This window comes from Mixophyes fleayi, chromosome 5 (assembly GCF_038048845.1).
Source record: "Mixophyes fleayi isolate aMixFle1 chromosome 5, aMixFle1.hap1, whole genome shotgun sequence".
Taxonomy (NCBI): Eukaryota; Metazoa; Chordata; class Amphibia; order Anura; family Limnodynastidae; genus Mixophyes; species Mixophyes fleayi.
Window position 1 is genome coordinate 137,136,855 of NC_134406.1, and position 16,747 is coordinate 137,153,601.

Genomic DNA, 16,747 nt, shown 5'->3' on the forward strand with positions numbered 1-16,747 from the left:
CTAGTACCAGAGATTTAACTATAATGGAGTACAAAAATTTGGAGGATAAAGTAGGGAAAGATCAAGACCCACTTCCTCCTAATGCTGAAGCTGCTGCCACTAGTCATGACATAGACGATGAAATGCCATCAACGTCGTCTGCCAAGGCCGATGCCCAATCTCCTAGTAGAGGGCATGTAAAGTCCAAAAACACAAAGTTCACTAAAATTAGCAAAAAAAGGAAATTAAAAACATCTGAGGAGAAACGTAAACTTGCCAATATGCCATTTACGACACGGAGTGGCAAGGAACGGCTTAGGCCCTGGTCTGTGTTCAGGACTAGTGGTTCAGCTTCACCCAAGGATCTAAGCCCTCCTCCTCCCCCCCCCTCCCAAAAAATTAAGAGAGTTAAGCTGTCATCAACAACACAGCAAACAACTCTGCCTTCTAAACAGATGACATCACAAATCCCCAAGACGAGTCCAAGGATGTTTGTGGTTGCGAAGCCTGACCTTCCCATCACTGTACGGGAAGAGGTGGCTATTCCACCATTTGCAGCACGCCCTCTGCATATGCTGGAAGGATCACCCACAGTCCAGTTACAGATTTGGCTAATGAAGGTGTCAATGTTGTACACCGGGAGGAGGATATTGATGTAGTTGGCGCTGAGGAGGAACTTGACTAGGAGGATGCTGATGTGGTTATCTTAAATGAGGCACCTACACATTTCTTGTTTTTCGTGTTTTTGGTCATAGTTATAGTGGTGGACAAGGAGTCCCCCTACTTCTCCCCTTACACTCCACAAAAGAGAAGCCATGTGTCAAGATTTAGGTGGAGGTACAGTTCTGAATAAGAGAGGTGAGAGGACATCTTACACTCATGACATTAACATGCACCAATTCCCAGAGGACTCTGGTGTTACATTTAAATAAGGGTATATAGTATAGTATTAATGTACTAATTAATGTAGTTCTCAATAATCCATAGCTGGAAAGAGTAGACTGTCCAAATGCCGCTTACCCATAACCATTTATACTTTAAAACGTATATATGTAAGTGTTTATTGTTAATAAACTTCTTTCTACTGACTCCCAGCACTTTCCTTTGATCAGTGACATAAGTAGCTTTTGGGTGGCTTCTGGACTCATGATTAAAGCTTCAGGGACACCTCAACACTGGTAACAGCAGCCTTTGTAGAAAAACATTGACCCTGATTGAAATCCAAATGCAACTTGCTAGTAAGTTGTGTTTGAAAAAAGAGAACGCAACATGAGTGTAGCTCTAACCCTATTCAAAGTGTATCTCAGGATATGTTTCCATTTGAATCTGGGCATAAGTACACTCTGCCAGCACAGTACTTGCAGTACGTAGACACATAGAACAGACTACAGTATATGCATCCAATATGTACATTAAAAGGACACATCAAAAACATACATTGTTTTTTAAATAAAATAGCAAATGTCATCAGCATAATTATTTCTATAAATATTCATGTCATGAACACACTCCCAGCTGCCATGACTTTGGGGTGTTTGCTGAATGAGGTTACACATGATTCCAGCCCAGAGTCTCTCTCTACCTATTACACAGGTTATAGACCTACTGAATCGCCCCACACAGCGCTCTCACACCCCTATACCCTTCAGGTTTTGCCACCACCTATTCAATACGGGCAATAGGACCCAATATACTGTCCCACACTGGCACATAAGGCTTCTAGCTACCACAAGCTAGCAAGGCCCCCACCAGCAACAAAGGGTTAACTGTTCACACCTCCAGACTATTACACAAATTTAAATACTAGCACACAGTAAGCTTGTTAATCAAATGTATCAACAAACCACACACCAGCATTCAAAGGGTTAACTTGGTTGAGCTATATTCTTTTTAACAGGCTAATGGATTCGTTAGGGTATCAAGGACGCCACATATTAAATTATAGATTTAATATACAAAAGTACAGGGCATTCAGATATAAATAAAAACAATTAATAAAAGTAATAAATTGACATAACATACACAAGCAAAGCAGTTTAAAATAAAAAAGATTAGATTCAGAGTATAACTTACATTGAAGTGATATATTCTGAGCCAAGGAAAATTGGCTTGAAGATGGACAGCTTATCAATGAATGATTGATTTCCCAAAAGACTGACAATTTGTTGTAACTGGTCTCAGCTTTTTAAAGACACTTTTACACCTTCCCACCTCCTAGGGGGTTGTGGTCTGTAATACTTTTTTCAATCACCATTTGCATGTTGTCTGATTTACTACCCAATTCTACTATGTGACCTAACCTTTCTGTGGAGCGAAACACAGACCCAATTTTATTATTAATAAAGTCCCTATGAATTTGTCCTTCTTTTGATACCAAACACGCCTCAATACAGTGTATTTGTAGAGCTTACACTCATTTTCTTAACTTCTCTGTGGGGCAGAAATCTTAATTTGACATATGAGCTGCCCTTCATCATGCTATTGAGGAATATGTAGTTAATCACTACTTTTATTGATTTTAAGTGGCATATTTTAAAAATGAATTATTTTTGTCTATATCACATATAGCCAAGTAAGCACATGGGCTCTTTGTGCCAGACACCATGCTGAGTGGTTCCTAAAAGTCTATTCAGGTGTAAAAACTCCATCCAAGGCCAGGCTATATCTCACAGCAGGGGCTTTTTGAAGCTGCCACAGGTGACATGACACTCCTATCTTCTCACAATGGAATGTGCAGAGCCTTCAGTTACAAATACAACAGACCTTCTGTATTCACATTTTACACTGCAGTAGTTCAAGTTATCAATTGATTCAATAAATATACCATATTTACACTGCAGTTATGATTTAGGCCTTTTTCCCCACAATTATGTGATGGGTTTACCCTTAAAGTGAACTGAAAGTTCTCTATGTTCATGACAATTCCATTTCAATAATATTTTACTTTTACTTTTTCATTAACTACATAACTAAATATGGTTTCAATCTATACTGTACATACAATGTATTTTATAGTCTATCTTTCTTGCATACACAGATATTCTGTGCTAGCTAGTTGCACGCATACATGCACTTTTTAAATCAAAGACTATGCTGTGACAATCATCACTATCAGTCTGCAGCCCTGTAGTGGGTGTAAACTATATGGCTGAAAACAAGCGCACTTACGAGAAACCCAGGAATTGAATCGGCTGCATCTGCATCAGAATGCCCTTACAATACATGGCTGAGGTTAGTTCACCCCTTCTCTCCCCTGTTCTGCCTCTCAAGTCGTAGGTAGTAGTAAGTGACATTTGCGTTCAGACATGAATTTTATGCAGATAACATAAGATCTGTATCTGGGCATGAGCAGAGCTATTTCACGCAAGATACACAACACAAATAGACATACGTCTGGACATGAATCAGGCCCATCATCTCTTTTGCCTTCAAAGGAGCCTGTTGCTTCAAAACAAGCTGGTGTGAGGATCAGAATCTGACAGCCGTCAGGTCTATTTATATCCTGGGACTTTCCCACACTGGTCGCCCCCCTATTTTCCCTCAACCAGTACTAGGGTTAATATGACTGCGGAGGTGGGAGGATGCTGGCCAAGGCCTTATGAGCCCAGAGAGCCACTATGTTTAGTTCCCATTTCATCAGATATTGTCTGAATAAATGTATCTCCACCCAAGATATAGCTAAAGCATTCCATACCTATAATTACAAATTATATAATTTGTCCCAAAGCGTTAAGGACAACATACTTGAGAAATAAGTAAACATTGCCTCCTATCTAGCAGATGCTGGCTTCCACACTCTCTCAGAACCAGAGAAAAATTTTTTAGATGCTCCTTTTACCTCTGTCGAGCTAGTGGACACAATTAAATCTACACCATCTAGAGAAGGCCCAAGTCCTGATGGTTTACCATTACCTATTATAAAACCTTCAAAGAAAAATTAAATTCCTTAATGCTTCAGCTTTTTAACTCTGATTAAGATAAATTTACATCACAAGCCTTTAAAGCTCACATCTTAGTCATACCCAAAGAAGGGAAAGATCCGTTTAGATGTCCATGTTATACACCAATCTCTCTCCTTAATTTGGATGTTAAACTTTGTGCTAAACTTATCGCTAATAGGTTGAAGTATATATTACCGAGAATCATACATTCTGATCAGATGGGTTTTGTCCCTGACCGTGAGGTGAGGGAAAACACAATTCAAATTTTTGATCTTGTACACTTGTCATCCGGTTCTTCCAACAAGTCTATGTTGCTGTCAAGTAATGCCAGAAAGGCATTTGACAGAATAGACTGGACATTTCTAACCCATCTGGGCCTTGGCCAAACAAGTGTACATAGAATACTCGCACTGTATCTCCGGCCCACAGCTAGGATAAAAATAAAGGTGAGCTTTCATAGCCAGTGACCATCTCCAATGGTACTAGACAAGGATGTCCTTTATCACCGCTTATTTTTGTTTTATGCATGGAGGCATTGGTGAGGTTCATAAGACTGAACCCTGACATTTCTGGGATTCAAGTGGGTAAAACAATCAACAAACTTGCGCTTTTCACTGATAATTTGTTAGCAATAATTATGATTCCAGTAATTTCTGCCCCAAATTTGGTTTCAGAGTTTCACAAATTCAGAGCTCTAACAAATTTAAAGATAAACTATTCAAAATCTGTAGCACTTAATCTTAACACTCCTCCAAAAGTGATTGAAGGACTCCAACATGCCTTTGCTTTTATATGGCACCCAAAATATGTTAAGTATCTGAGGGTCTTTATCACTAAAGACTTTGCCCAACTCTTTGATTTACAACAAGCTTCAGAAGGAACTGAGAGAGTTTTCTGTGCATAGGTAGAATGAATATTGTCAAAATGAATATTCTCCTGCATGTTCTGTATCTTTTGCAATCTCTACCGATTTACATTTCTAGTAAGTGGTTCTCAAACTTGAACTGTCTGATTAGAGACTTTGTGTGGGGTGGAAGGAAACTTAGGTGGGCTTCAGCTCCCTCACTTCAAGACTTACTATGATGCCATCATGCTTGACAGAATACTTGATTGGACAAAGGTGAAAGTGGCCAAGCATTGGGTGGCAATAGAAGAACGGTCTCTCAAAAATCATTCTAATGTAATTCCTTGGCTTATGAGTTTGCCAAATATTCCGCACCCCATAATAAAACCTACTGTAGTTTGTTGGACCAAACTTCAGAAAAATAAATACATCTCATCAATCTTTTCTTCCTTGACCCCACTGCTTGCCAACCAGTTCTTTCCTTCTTGGAATATAGGAAAAGGAGTTTAAAAAAAGGTCTTAGGTGGGGGTCATTCATACTGGCCAGCTGGTGGGCCCATCTGGTGTGCATTCATTTAAATATATACAGGCCAAATGGAGTTTACCCAGCTTGGAGCTTTGGCATTATTTACAACTTAAATACTTCTTAAATTCAGGGGAGTTGCGCAAGGGTGCTAGAAGGGAATTTACATTATTTGAGACTATGTGTGTTGCTCCTACATGTCCTACACATGTCCTTTTTGGGATTTACAAACTTCTGCAGGAAATTGTTTTGCCTCTTTGCTGAAGTTTACAAAAGATTGTGAAAAAGATATGGGTAACTTGGTTCAAGAGAAACACTGGAACAATATTTTTCAGACTACTCAAGCTAGCCCACTTCACAGTTCGGTGTTTGAGACACAGTATAGGGTCCCATCTAGATGGTATGGTTGTGTTAATGTCCTCGCTAAAATGTACCTTGGGACCTCTAACACTTGTTGGAGATGTAATCTGGCTATTAGGACACTATTACACATTTGGTGGGAATGTCTATCTTTAAGGCCATTTTGGGATGGAGTCATTGCTACTTCAAAAGAAATTATTAAATCCGAAGTACCAGAAGTCCCAAGTTTTTGGCTATTGTATCAGACAAAGCTTCCAATTTCATTGTATCCCTGTTAAAACATCTAAATAGTGCCGCAGAAGACAGTGATCCCTGTACATTTGACATCCTCCTCTCCTCCAACTCTTTAAGAATGGCTCACCCGCATTGAATTTTATAGTGTGACTGGATCACTATTAAATAACTTTTGGTAAAAATGTATTTAAAGGAAATAGCGCAGGGCGCATATTTATATAACTGCATAGGCACTTATTTCTGTTTATTGTAAGATAGAAAGTCGTTATCTCTGAGACCAGGATAGAAAAGTTGGTCTGTCCTGTTTTCACCTTACTAAAGGATATGCCTTATTTCTGATGTACTGGTATATATCTGATACAATAGACCTTTGTGGATGGAGGTCTTGTGTGTCATTGTTTAGCATTTGTAAAGTTGCTTGTGGAAACCTGCAATTAGGACATGTGCAAGGAAGTCTGATAGCAGAAAGTGCTAACGAAGTTTTGTGATGAAGTGTCATGCCTGCTCTGGCCAAAGACCTCATCAGGGGGTCGTTACTGTGGCCTTTGGCAGAGTGAATTTCATAGATAACTGTAAATTTTGTTAGCCTTGAAATGCATGTAAATTTCGGTTTCAATAGAGTATATCCTGTTTCTAAAAATAGACTATTTCTGAACTGTATAAAAGAGGAGCTCTGTGAGCATATAGTGTTCTTCTGAATTGTCATCTGACCTGATCATACTGGGACCTTCCACCAGTGTGTGTGAGCAATAAACATCTTGCTTTAAAGACCTGCTTGGAATCATCTTCAATATTGCTGTTTTCCTGTGATCTACAGATTAGACCCTAAAATCTAGTCCGTTCTCCGGCTGTCTCTGCGGTTTGGACTTAAGCTATTCCAGTGCCAACGCTCTGTGCTACCCAGCAGCCCTGACCTAGTGTGATAGGCCAGCAACCTGGATCCATAGTAAGAGGTCCGGAGTTACCAGCCAGGTACCCCAGCAAGGAGACACGCTAGCAGCGTCAGTTACGCAGAAGGAACCTGGTTCTGAGTGCCATAGAAGGAGCTCAGTGGTGGCAGCAGGCCCCTCCCACTGCGGCAGGAGGGGCGTATTCGAATTAACGAAATGGAACGGTGGCAAAGTAAGTCCAGCCGGTTCCCAGCAACAACAGACAGGGTGGCATAGGCGGTCCATCCTGTCACATATAGGTATATGGATGATCTGATTCTTTGTTCTTCTGATAGTTTTAATGACTATTGTGCCACATGGTTCTACTGGTTGGCATTCCAAGACACTGAAAAATGTTCTGCTTTATCCAAATAGTCTCCTTTTATGGAGCTTATTGATTGGAGTTAGCACTCTTTCCTGTCGTCTGAAGACCGGGATCCTGTTCGAAAGAACCCCCTCCTTCCTTCCCAGCCTTTCTTCTCCTCACCTTCCTTTATATGTTTAATTTTGTTTGGTTTACTCTTTTTAAATATTCAATGTTTAGCAAACTAGGGCATTTAATCTCATGTCTGTTATACTTTGTAAAATCGGCTAATTTAAGGTTGGAATTTAGAACTTCTTCTTTGCTGGATTTTGTGATAATTATTTCTACTCAACGCTTCTTACATCCACATTGTATGACAATTTGCTTGATTGCCTTTTACTTATAAAATTTGTATATTTTGATATTTTGAATACAATTTTGTATATTTTTTTAAACATTATTAATTTTTCAACACTGTATACTGCCTGCAGATTCAGTGAATAGCTACTGGACTCACTGGCATTGCTGATTTAATGTCAGCATTGTGACTGCTGGTTTTTTGACTGTCAGCAATCACAATGTCAGTAATTTATCAGTGTCAGCCAAACTGAAATACCGGCATTTACCCTGTTGACATTGGCATGTTGGTAGGATAAGTGTCAGTATTTCTTCCGTCTGAAATATGTACCCAACCCCCAAAAACATATAATACATTGACTCTGGTTGATTTGCGCAGCAAAACTGGATTTATCTTTATTAAAAAAATCTTGATAAACATATTAGATTGTCTGAATATATTTAATTTATTTTACCACCTGATCCTCTTTTGCAAATATATGGCATATTGCACACCCTTTAGATTGTACACTCCTTTGAGCAGGGTCATCTCTCCTCCTGTCCTCACCACTCTTAACTCGGCTCTCCAGCTACCTAGCCTTCCTCCTCGAGGACCCTCTTCCCCCCATCCCCTCTCGCTCCTTCCTCTCCCCTCTGGGGGTTTCCCTGTCATCCAGGCCCTCCCTCCCGGGCTCAGCCGTATGCAGGACCTTCCCCTCTCCCCTCCCCTCTAGCTGTGCTTTGAGCTCACCGAGTTACTGTGCTTATTGTTTACTGTACTGTGCTGTCTCACCTTGTATTGTAACTTTGTTTGTCCCTGTACGGCGCTACGGACACCTAGTGGCGCCCTATAAATAAAAATTAATAATAATAATAATAATAATAATAATAATAATAATACTTGCGGCAAGCATAATAAAATACAATGCTAAAGTAGCTGTGCACAAAACTAACTAACTTAAGTACAGGAAAACTATTGGTTGAGTTGAATAGTTCCAGAACTATTGCTCTCCAGATGTGAAGTAATTCTGTTTATGAATACTCCAACAACAACTTAAAAACAACAACCTAAAAATAAAAAAACCAATAGTGACAGGTCCACTTGATAATTATATAAGACATTTCACTTACCTGATGGAAGCCCAGGTAATCTACTATGGTAGCTGAAGCATAGAAAATCATCCCTTCTGTACTCACAACTAGAGCAAACCCATTCAATGACTGAGGAAAAAACAAAACATATGTAGGTTTATTAAGATTAAAGTAACTAGTGCCATTTTCTTCCATTCAGTTGGCAACACACTGGTAATGGCTACTCTAGTCGTGGAATATATTTGTGGAATTTAGGGCTTTTGGGAGATCAAAAAAGACACTTTTAAGCGTGGCATAAACTGAGAAAACACTATTAGACAAGTTACATCTGAAAAACATAAAATTACAAAGACAGTAATTTGGAAGTGTCCACTGCCCTTTAATGAAAGCCTTATACTGGAAACACAGCAAAATAATGTAGAACACAGAATAGCCACCCCTAGTGTCTCACATAGTGGTTATGGTTAACCCATTGGCAAATTAGAGATCATGACATATTTTTACAGTATGGGTTATTAAGAAAATATATAAAGAAAAAACAGAGGCAAACAATAAAAGAAAGGTTGGCCTCCTGTCACACTGGCACTGACACACAATCTGTGGACAATATAAGCATGTTTTAGAACAAATTTGATGAGACCGGCTCAATTATATATTCACCAGGGCCTGTTAGTGGAAGATAACTGCACAGATTAGTAGCGGTCATAAAATTACCTTGTTTGCTGTTTTTTTTCATACATGATCAAATTCAATCACATACTTATCTGGCTTATTTTGGAGCACACACTATACTGTCAATATTGAAGCATAAGCATATATGGGCAGCTTAAGAAAGAATATCAAATATGTTAGCTTAATATATACTTGCCAACTCTCAGGGAATGTCCGGAAGACTCCCGAAATTCGGGTAGGTCTCCCGTGCTCCCGGGAGAGCAGGCAAATATTCCACAAATGGCAACGTGCTCCTCAAAATGATGCGATTCGAGGTGAATCGCATCATTTTGGCCCCTGTCCCCCATGGAAAAAACCATGGCAATTTGTTGTGGGGGTGGAGCCAAAATTACGCAAATTACCGCGCCCCGCCCCTCCCGCCCTCCAACCACGCCCCCCTGTCTGAGATCTCCCGGAATTAGCTTGCCAAAGGTTGGCAAATATGGCTTAATACACATTTGGTGTAGCCAGTCATAACAGTTGTTATTGAACGGATAACTGGTATCTGCCATTGGTCATCATGCTGTAGGCAATGGTTGTTGTTGTTTTCACATTGGTTCTCACATACATATATATATATATATATATACATATATATATATATATATATATATATATATATATACACACACATACACACACATTTCTATATATATATATATATATATATACACACACAAGTTAACCCGTGCATGATACTCATGCATTCTAGTCAAATCAAGCTACTTAAGGTGTTAAAAAGGTTCTTGTCATCAGGGCCGGATTAACCCGAGGTCTAACTGGGCTATAGCCCAGGGGCCTCGGGCATCCAGGGGGCCCTTCAAACTCCTCAGCAGCATTATTGATCGGTCGGGGGCGGGGGCGCCCCCGGCCCGATCGATGCTGCTGAGTACTGTCAGTGCAGTCCTCCGTCCCGGCGCGCTGTAAGCTCCTTACTGAGGAGATCTCGCGAGAGTTCATGAACTCTCGCGAGATCTCCTCAGTAAGGAGCTTACAGCGCGCCGGGACGGAGGACTGCACTGACAGGTAAGTGCTTGGGGGGGTCCTCGCGGGGGGTGGGGGGCGGCGGACGGCTCACATTGGGGGCCTCGCGGGGAATGGAGGGCCCCTTAGCCCAGGGGCCTCCATTCCCTTAATCCGGCCCTGCTTGTCATGCATTTGGGCCTAGCCCAGGCCTCCTCAGGGGAAGAGCGTTACTTCCCGACGCAAGCGCCCTTTTTTAACGTGGTTTTGTCCACATGTCACCACCTCATCATTTTCCTCCATCACCTCATCCTTCATCAAGCTACTTGAGGTGTAAAAAAACCTCCCCACTGTCACCCCCGGCAACCACCAACCACCCCCAACTGTCACTTCTCCTTCAAGAAATATATAGGTCAGTGTATAACTCTGCCCAGCAGGTGGCGCTGCAGCTTGGTTTTTTTTATTGTCACACACGCCACTAGGCATTTATATAGTAGATATATAGTGCAGTATGCCACTGATTACTGTCTGAAGATACCTGCAACGACAAATGCTGTAATAATATGGCTACATTACACTGGGGCTACTATTTTGCTGAAAGATCACAAGGTCATTCTGGAGAGAACCATGCTTGTTTGTATTTATTGAATAGGGGTTTGGTGGAAGGATGCACCGGACAAAAAGTAGTGTAGTATGAGCTGCAGTCAGGACGGGGGTAACCGATTCCCTTAGAGATAGTTGAAATTAGATGGTCCAAATGCGCTCAAATATGATATCAGTAATGGAGTGTAGTAGAGCCTGAGGGTAAATGGAGTATGTCTTATGCAGACAGTAGGAGTATAATAGCAATGTGATATGGTACTGCGAGGATATGTATGAGCATGGGAAAAATACAATACAATAATATATGAATGCACAGTATTCTCAGGAGAGATAAACAATAACAAAAACAAAAACAAAAATAGGTCTCAATAAATGAGTCTGATGTGATACACAGAGTGCAGCTGGATGACGTTAACTGTGGCGGTGCTGCGCCTTTGGATGGTTCAATACCATGAATGAGGTGATAATGCAATTACCTTGTGGCGCTAGGAAGCGCGCATGTGTGGAGATGATCTGCTGTCAGGAATCACCGACCGTTGGTGTGTGTCTGTGATCAGTTGAGTGCGTTGATAGTGGAAGCGTTCGATCCGCTATGGGAAGTGTGATGGTTGCTAAGCACGCCGATTCGTTGGTCAAGTGTGGTAAGCGAGCAGGCGCTGCGTGGTGACGTAGCAGGTGATGCTCCAGGTCCTATGTTTCATTACCAGCCGCGCATGCGTGGATCGTGGCGTAGGTAGAAATGAAGAAACTATATGGTGAAGTATCTCAAGGCAGTTTATTACAACGTTAATAGTGCACTTACATCGAGAATACTGGATTACATGCAGGTATACAATGGAGTTAGCTATGGAAGGAGTGTAGGGCTCCGAAGCGTTTCGTCCTGTGGACTTTCTCAAGGAGTGACCGTATGAATATGCTGGGTCGGTATTTAAGGGGATTGTGATCTCCTGATTGGATGGGGGGGTTTGGAAGTTGATAGGCCGGGAATATGGGGGAGTGGTTATTTGATTGAATGAAATATGATAACATGAAGAGAATGGATGTACTTCAGGCTGGATTTGCCTAAAGAGGGAAAAGGAAAAAGGAAATGTACGAAGAACTGGCTATTATTGTAAATTATGTGTACGTGCATGGATAAATAGTTTCCATACTTAAGTATGGCGAATGATGGATCTGAAATAGTAGGGTGAGGAGGGACGGGAAGTGTGGATCTGCCTTGCGGCGGGGGAGTGGAACCAATAATGCGGATATTGCTATTGCGGGTAAATGTGTATCTGGGCATGTGTATGGATAAATGGTATCCCTACTTGTGTGAGTTGGACATAGTAACAGAAATGAGGGATTAGCTAGGGGGAAGGGCTTATGAGGGCGGGATATAGAAATGTTAGATAGAATGAACGTATTGGGACTAGGTGTAACAAAACTTGATGCGGAGGAGATGGAGTGGGAGTAAAGGAGTAAAGGTGCAAGGATGCTGTTCTGGGGGTGGGGGTGCTGCCATGCCTAAGAGGAATCTAATTAGGATAATAGTGGTTTCAGATCACAATCTATATTCAAGCCTCTGGGATTCAGGGTCTTGAGATTATAGATCCAGGCTGCCTCCTTCCTGTTGATCTGTTTTAGGGTGTCCCCGCCTCTCCAGTTCCTTTTGATTTGTTTTATGGCTGTGAAGGAGAGACCTTCTGGGTTGGAGTTGTGGACTCTGTGGAAGTGTTCTGGGACACTGTGGAGTAGAAACCCCTTCTTGATGTTACGTATGTGCTCGTAGATGCGGGTTTTTAGTGGTCTAATTGTTCTTCCGACGTACTGTAGGTGACATGTACATTCCAGTAGGTAGATTACGTTGTTGCTATAACAGGTCATGAAATCTTTGATGGGGAATTGTTGCTTGGTAACGTGGGATTGGAATGTACTGATTGGTTTGGTTGATTTGGTGTGCATGTTTTTGCATCCTGTGCATCTACCACAATGGTAGAATCCTTTGAATGGTGATGAATGGTTTATGGTTGACTGTTGTAGTTTAGTTGGGGGTATATGGTTGTGGACCAGGGATCTGTGTAGGCTTTTAGCTTTAGTTAACACTATTTTGGGTTGTGCAGGCAGGATATGTTGCATGGTGGGATCCTTAAGTAGGATACTCCAATGCTTCTTAATTAGTTTGCTGATTTTGTTGGCTGCTGTTGAGTATTGAGTGATGAAATAGATGTCATGAGGATAGGAACTTGTTGTGTTATCGACCTCATTGAGAGGGGGTTGTTTGTATGTGATCAGGGATGTTCTGTCTGATTCTCTGGCCTGATTGAAGGCCTTATCGATCGTGACTTGACAGTACTGTTTGTCAAGAAATTGCCATTTGAGTGCCTCTCCTTGTGTGTCGTAATCATTGAGGTTTGAACAGTTGCGGCGTATGCGTTTGAATTGACCAAGGGGGACACTAGAAAGCCAGAGTGTGTGATGATAACTGGAAGCTAGGATGTAGCTGTTCACATCTACTTGCTTATGAAATGTTTTGATGTTGATTGATTGCTCATGTATAAGAATCTCCACATCTAGGAATGTTATTTTGGACTGACTGACTTGGGAGGTGAATTTGATGTTGTCTGGATTGTCATTGATGTAATCTAGAAATTTGTTGAGGGAGTCTAGGTCCCCTTTCCAGATGAATAATACATCATCGATGTATCTTCTCCATAGCACCAAATTTGCACCGAGGTCCCCATTCCCCCATATGTGATCCTCCTCCCATTTGGACATAAAGAGGTTCGCAAACTTGGTGCCCATGGCGGTGCCTCTATTTTGGAGGTAGACGTTATTTTCAAACCAGGTGTAGTTGTGTGTAAGAATGAAATCTATACCTTTGAGGATGAAATCGATCTGTTCTTGAGCTAATGATCCTTCAGTTTGAAGAAAGTATTTTACACTGTTGATTCCTGTCTGGTGTTCTATGATAGTGTAAAGGGAGGTCACGTCAGTGGACGCTAACCACATATCTTGGGACCATTTGACATCCTGTAGTGCTTGTATGGCTGCTGTGGTGTCTTTGAGAAATGATTTTTGTTTGGTGACGTAATCTTGGAGGAAATGGTCAAGGTACTGGGATAGATTGGATGTTAATGAATCTATCCCAGATATGATGGGTCTGCCTGGTGGGTTGATGGGATCTTTATGTAGTTTGGGTAGATAGTAAAACACGGGAATGATAGGGTGCTGTTTATTTAGGAAATCGTATTCTTTGGTGTTCAGAATACCGGTCTCCTTCCCGAGTTTAAGTAGATTTTGGAGTTCTTTCTGGAACGTGGGGGTGGGGTCTGATTTGAGTTTGTTATACGTGTTGGTGTCGTCCAGAATGGATTGGGCTTGGAGTATGTAGTCCTGTTTGTTGAGTATGGCTAGACCACCACCTTTTTCGGCTGGTTTTATGACAATGTGGGTGTTGGACTTGAGATCATTAAAGGCCAGGGATTCTGGTTTGGTAAGGTTGAGTTTGTTTTTGGTGGATTTGGTATCCATAGTCTCAAATTCGTCTGTGACTAGTTTCTCAAATGTGTCTATGTGACTGGATTTGGACTGTAGTGGATAAAAAGTGGATTTGGGTCTGAGGGTAGTGTGTGTGAACTTGGAGTCTTGTGTTGGAGGGTGTTGTAGTTGATTTTGTGCAAAGTATTTCTTGAGGCAAATTTTCCTAGTGAAATGTTGGATGTCGAGGTATGTCTCAAATTTGTTAAGTTGGCGAGTGGGTGCAAATTTTAGTCCCTTACTAAGCACAGCAATTTCTGGGTCAGTGAGGTTGTGTTTACTTAGATTGAAGATCCCTAATCTAGTGGGGGAGGACTGGGGTTTGGGTGTGCTTTGATCTTTTTGTTGTTGGTGCAGTTTATGGCCTCTTCCTCCTCGTCTGGTTCTGAAAGGTTTTGTTTCCTGTGTTGTGTGTGTGTTGGATTTGGAGGGTCTAGCACAGGGAGGAGTAAGTGGCCTATGGCTAAAAAAGGCTGGTTACAAATGGTGTTCGGCAGTAATGCCTGAGGTGGATGTCGAGGTAGGTAGGTTCTCTGGTGTGTTTGGGATGGTCGTGTTATTGGATATGCAGAGATTGGCATCTATCCATCCTTGTTCGAATGAGCGGATGACTAGTGACTCTTATCTAGACCTCTCTGAGGGCGTGCTTGCTATTGAGAGGTTGATCGGGTCATCGTGTGTGGTGAGAACGGAGAGATTTGGTAGATAGGTGTTATCAACTCGGGTGGGGGGACAGGAGAGGTAGGTATTGTGGGAACTGATAGTGTTCGTATGAATCCCTTTCATGTACTTTTGGTAGGTGAGCCCTAATTTTTAGTAGATTGGTGTTCTGATGGTGATGCCTTTTGGGTTCTGTGGATGAGAGTTGGTGGATCGTTGTTTCAGGGTGTGGGGTTTGATCCCGTACTTATCTCTGAGTGCCTTGTTTTGTTTCTTGTTAATGATCTCTCGTTCCTCTCTCTCTAATCTTTGCTCCATAAATGATTCTAGGTCAGAGAGATTGGTATGTGATCTTATGGGGTCTAGGTTGCAATCTAGTGTGGTAATTTCTTGGGCCTAAGTAATGAGTTCTTGTTTCCTGGTGTCAATAATAAGATTCATGAGTGAGTTGGAGCACTGGGTAAGAATATCATCCCATGTTTGTATTTATTGTACTAGGAGAGCTTCTAATCATCACTGCTAAAGGAGAACCAATGAGAAAACAACAACAACCATTATATATATATATATATATATATAGAGAGAGAGAGAGAGAGAGAGAGAGATACACACACTATATATATATATATATATATATATATATATATATCCTAAAAATTTTACATTTTTCTATTTATATGTTTATTTTCATTTTTTGTGAAGGGACTTTATTAATATTCTGTACTGCTTACAGATGAGATAAAGTGCAGAAAAAACATCAGATAAGAGTCTGCACATTCTATAACAGAGGAGGGGGATATATCTGAGTACCCAAGTAGAGTCCCATAAACTTTTTAAGGGGTACCTTGGTTAACATACATTCTAGTCTACTGTTTGTTGAAGCTTTAGGACAATGGAATGATGAAATATGGGGCCTCAGCTAAACAAGGTTAAGCAACACAGGTCTATAATTGAAATTGAATGCAATGTAACAGTACAGTTTCAGTGTAATTAAATATTTCTTTTATTTTATGTTTGTAGAATATTAAAACGTCTCTCTTTTGATGTCCATTTATGAATCTCAAGAAAATATGACACCATCATATTGTAGTGCACACAAAAAATTAAAACTGTAAGGGGCATATTCAATTGTTTGAATATCCCGCAGCGTTAAAAGTATTACCGTTATTACGGTAGTACTAAGCCGGATTTCAGCTCGCAGCTCCCTGAGCCGCGATCTGAAATCCAGCGTGAAAGGTACCGTAATGACAGTATTTACACGCACTATCACTGTAACGGCGGTAATAGTGCGTGTGCCGCATTACTTTGGTCAGTAACGCCAACAATTGAATATGCCCCTAAATGTAGAAATCTACAAACTGTAGAGTAGGTTTTGTAGAACCATGTCACTTGCATATTTCCTCTAATGTTTTAATTAAGCAAACCTGTCTGGATCTTTAACCTATTTGATTCCAGAAACATTTTATTAAATTAAGATATGGGCTACTATGGAAGAGGGAATAGCCCAATATTTGAACCCAGCTCCCCCACCTTTCTCTAAAATTATATCCAATATCCAGAGAGGCTATGATATGGAAACCATAGGTTTCAAATACTCTACGTTGGATTACCCCCCCTCCCCCTGATCAAATGACATCCATGGCATGACTTCTATTCTGACCTAGCCTCACCACACTCTAACCTTACTACTTAATTCCAGTGGTTCACCTTTTCCAAAAATGTTTAACCTAATATCTACAATATAAATGCCTA

At 41.0% G+C, this 16,747-nt stretch overlaps 1 protein-coding gene across 2 annotated transcripts in view; it reads right to left on the reverse strand.

Moving 5' to 3' along the window:
• The window catches only part of AHRR (aryl hydrocarbon receptor repressor), a 284,468-nt gene that overhangs the window by 84,387 nt on the left and 183,334 nt on the right, over positions 1–16,747 (reverse strand). For both annotated transcript variants that reach the window (XM_075212851.1, XM_075212850.1), the window contains exon 5: positions 8,582–8,671. In XM_075212851.1, the coding sequence (XP_075068952.1) occupies positions 8,582–8,671 (90 nt within the window). The remainder of the gene's footprint in view (positions 1–8,581; positions 8,672–16,747) is intronic.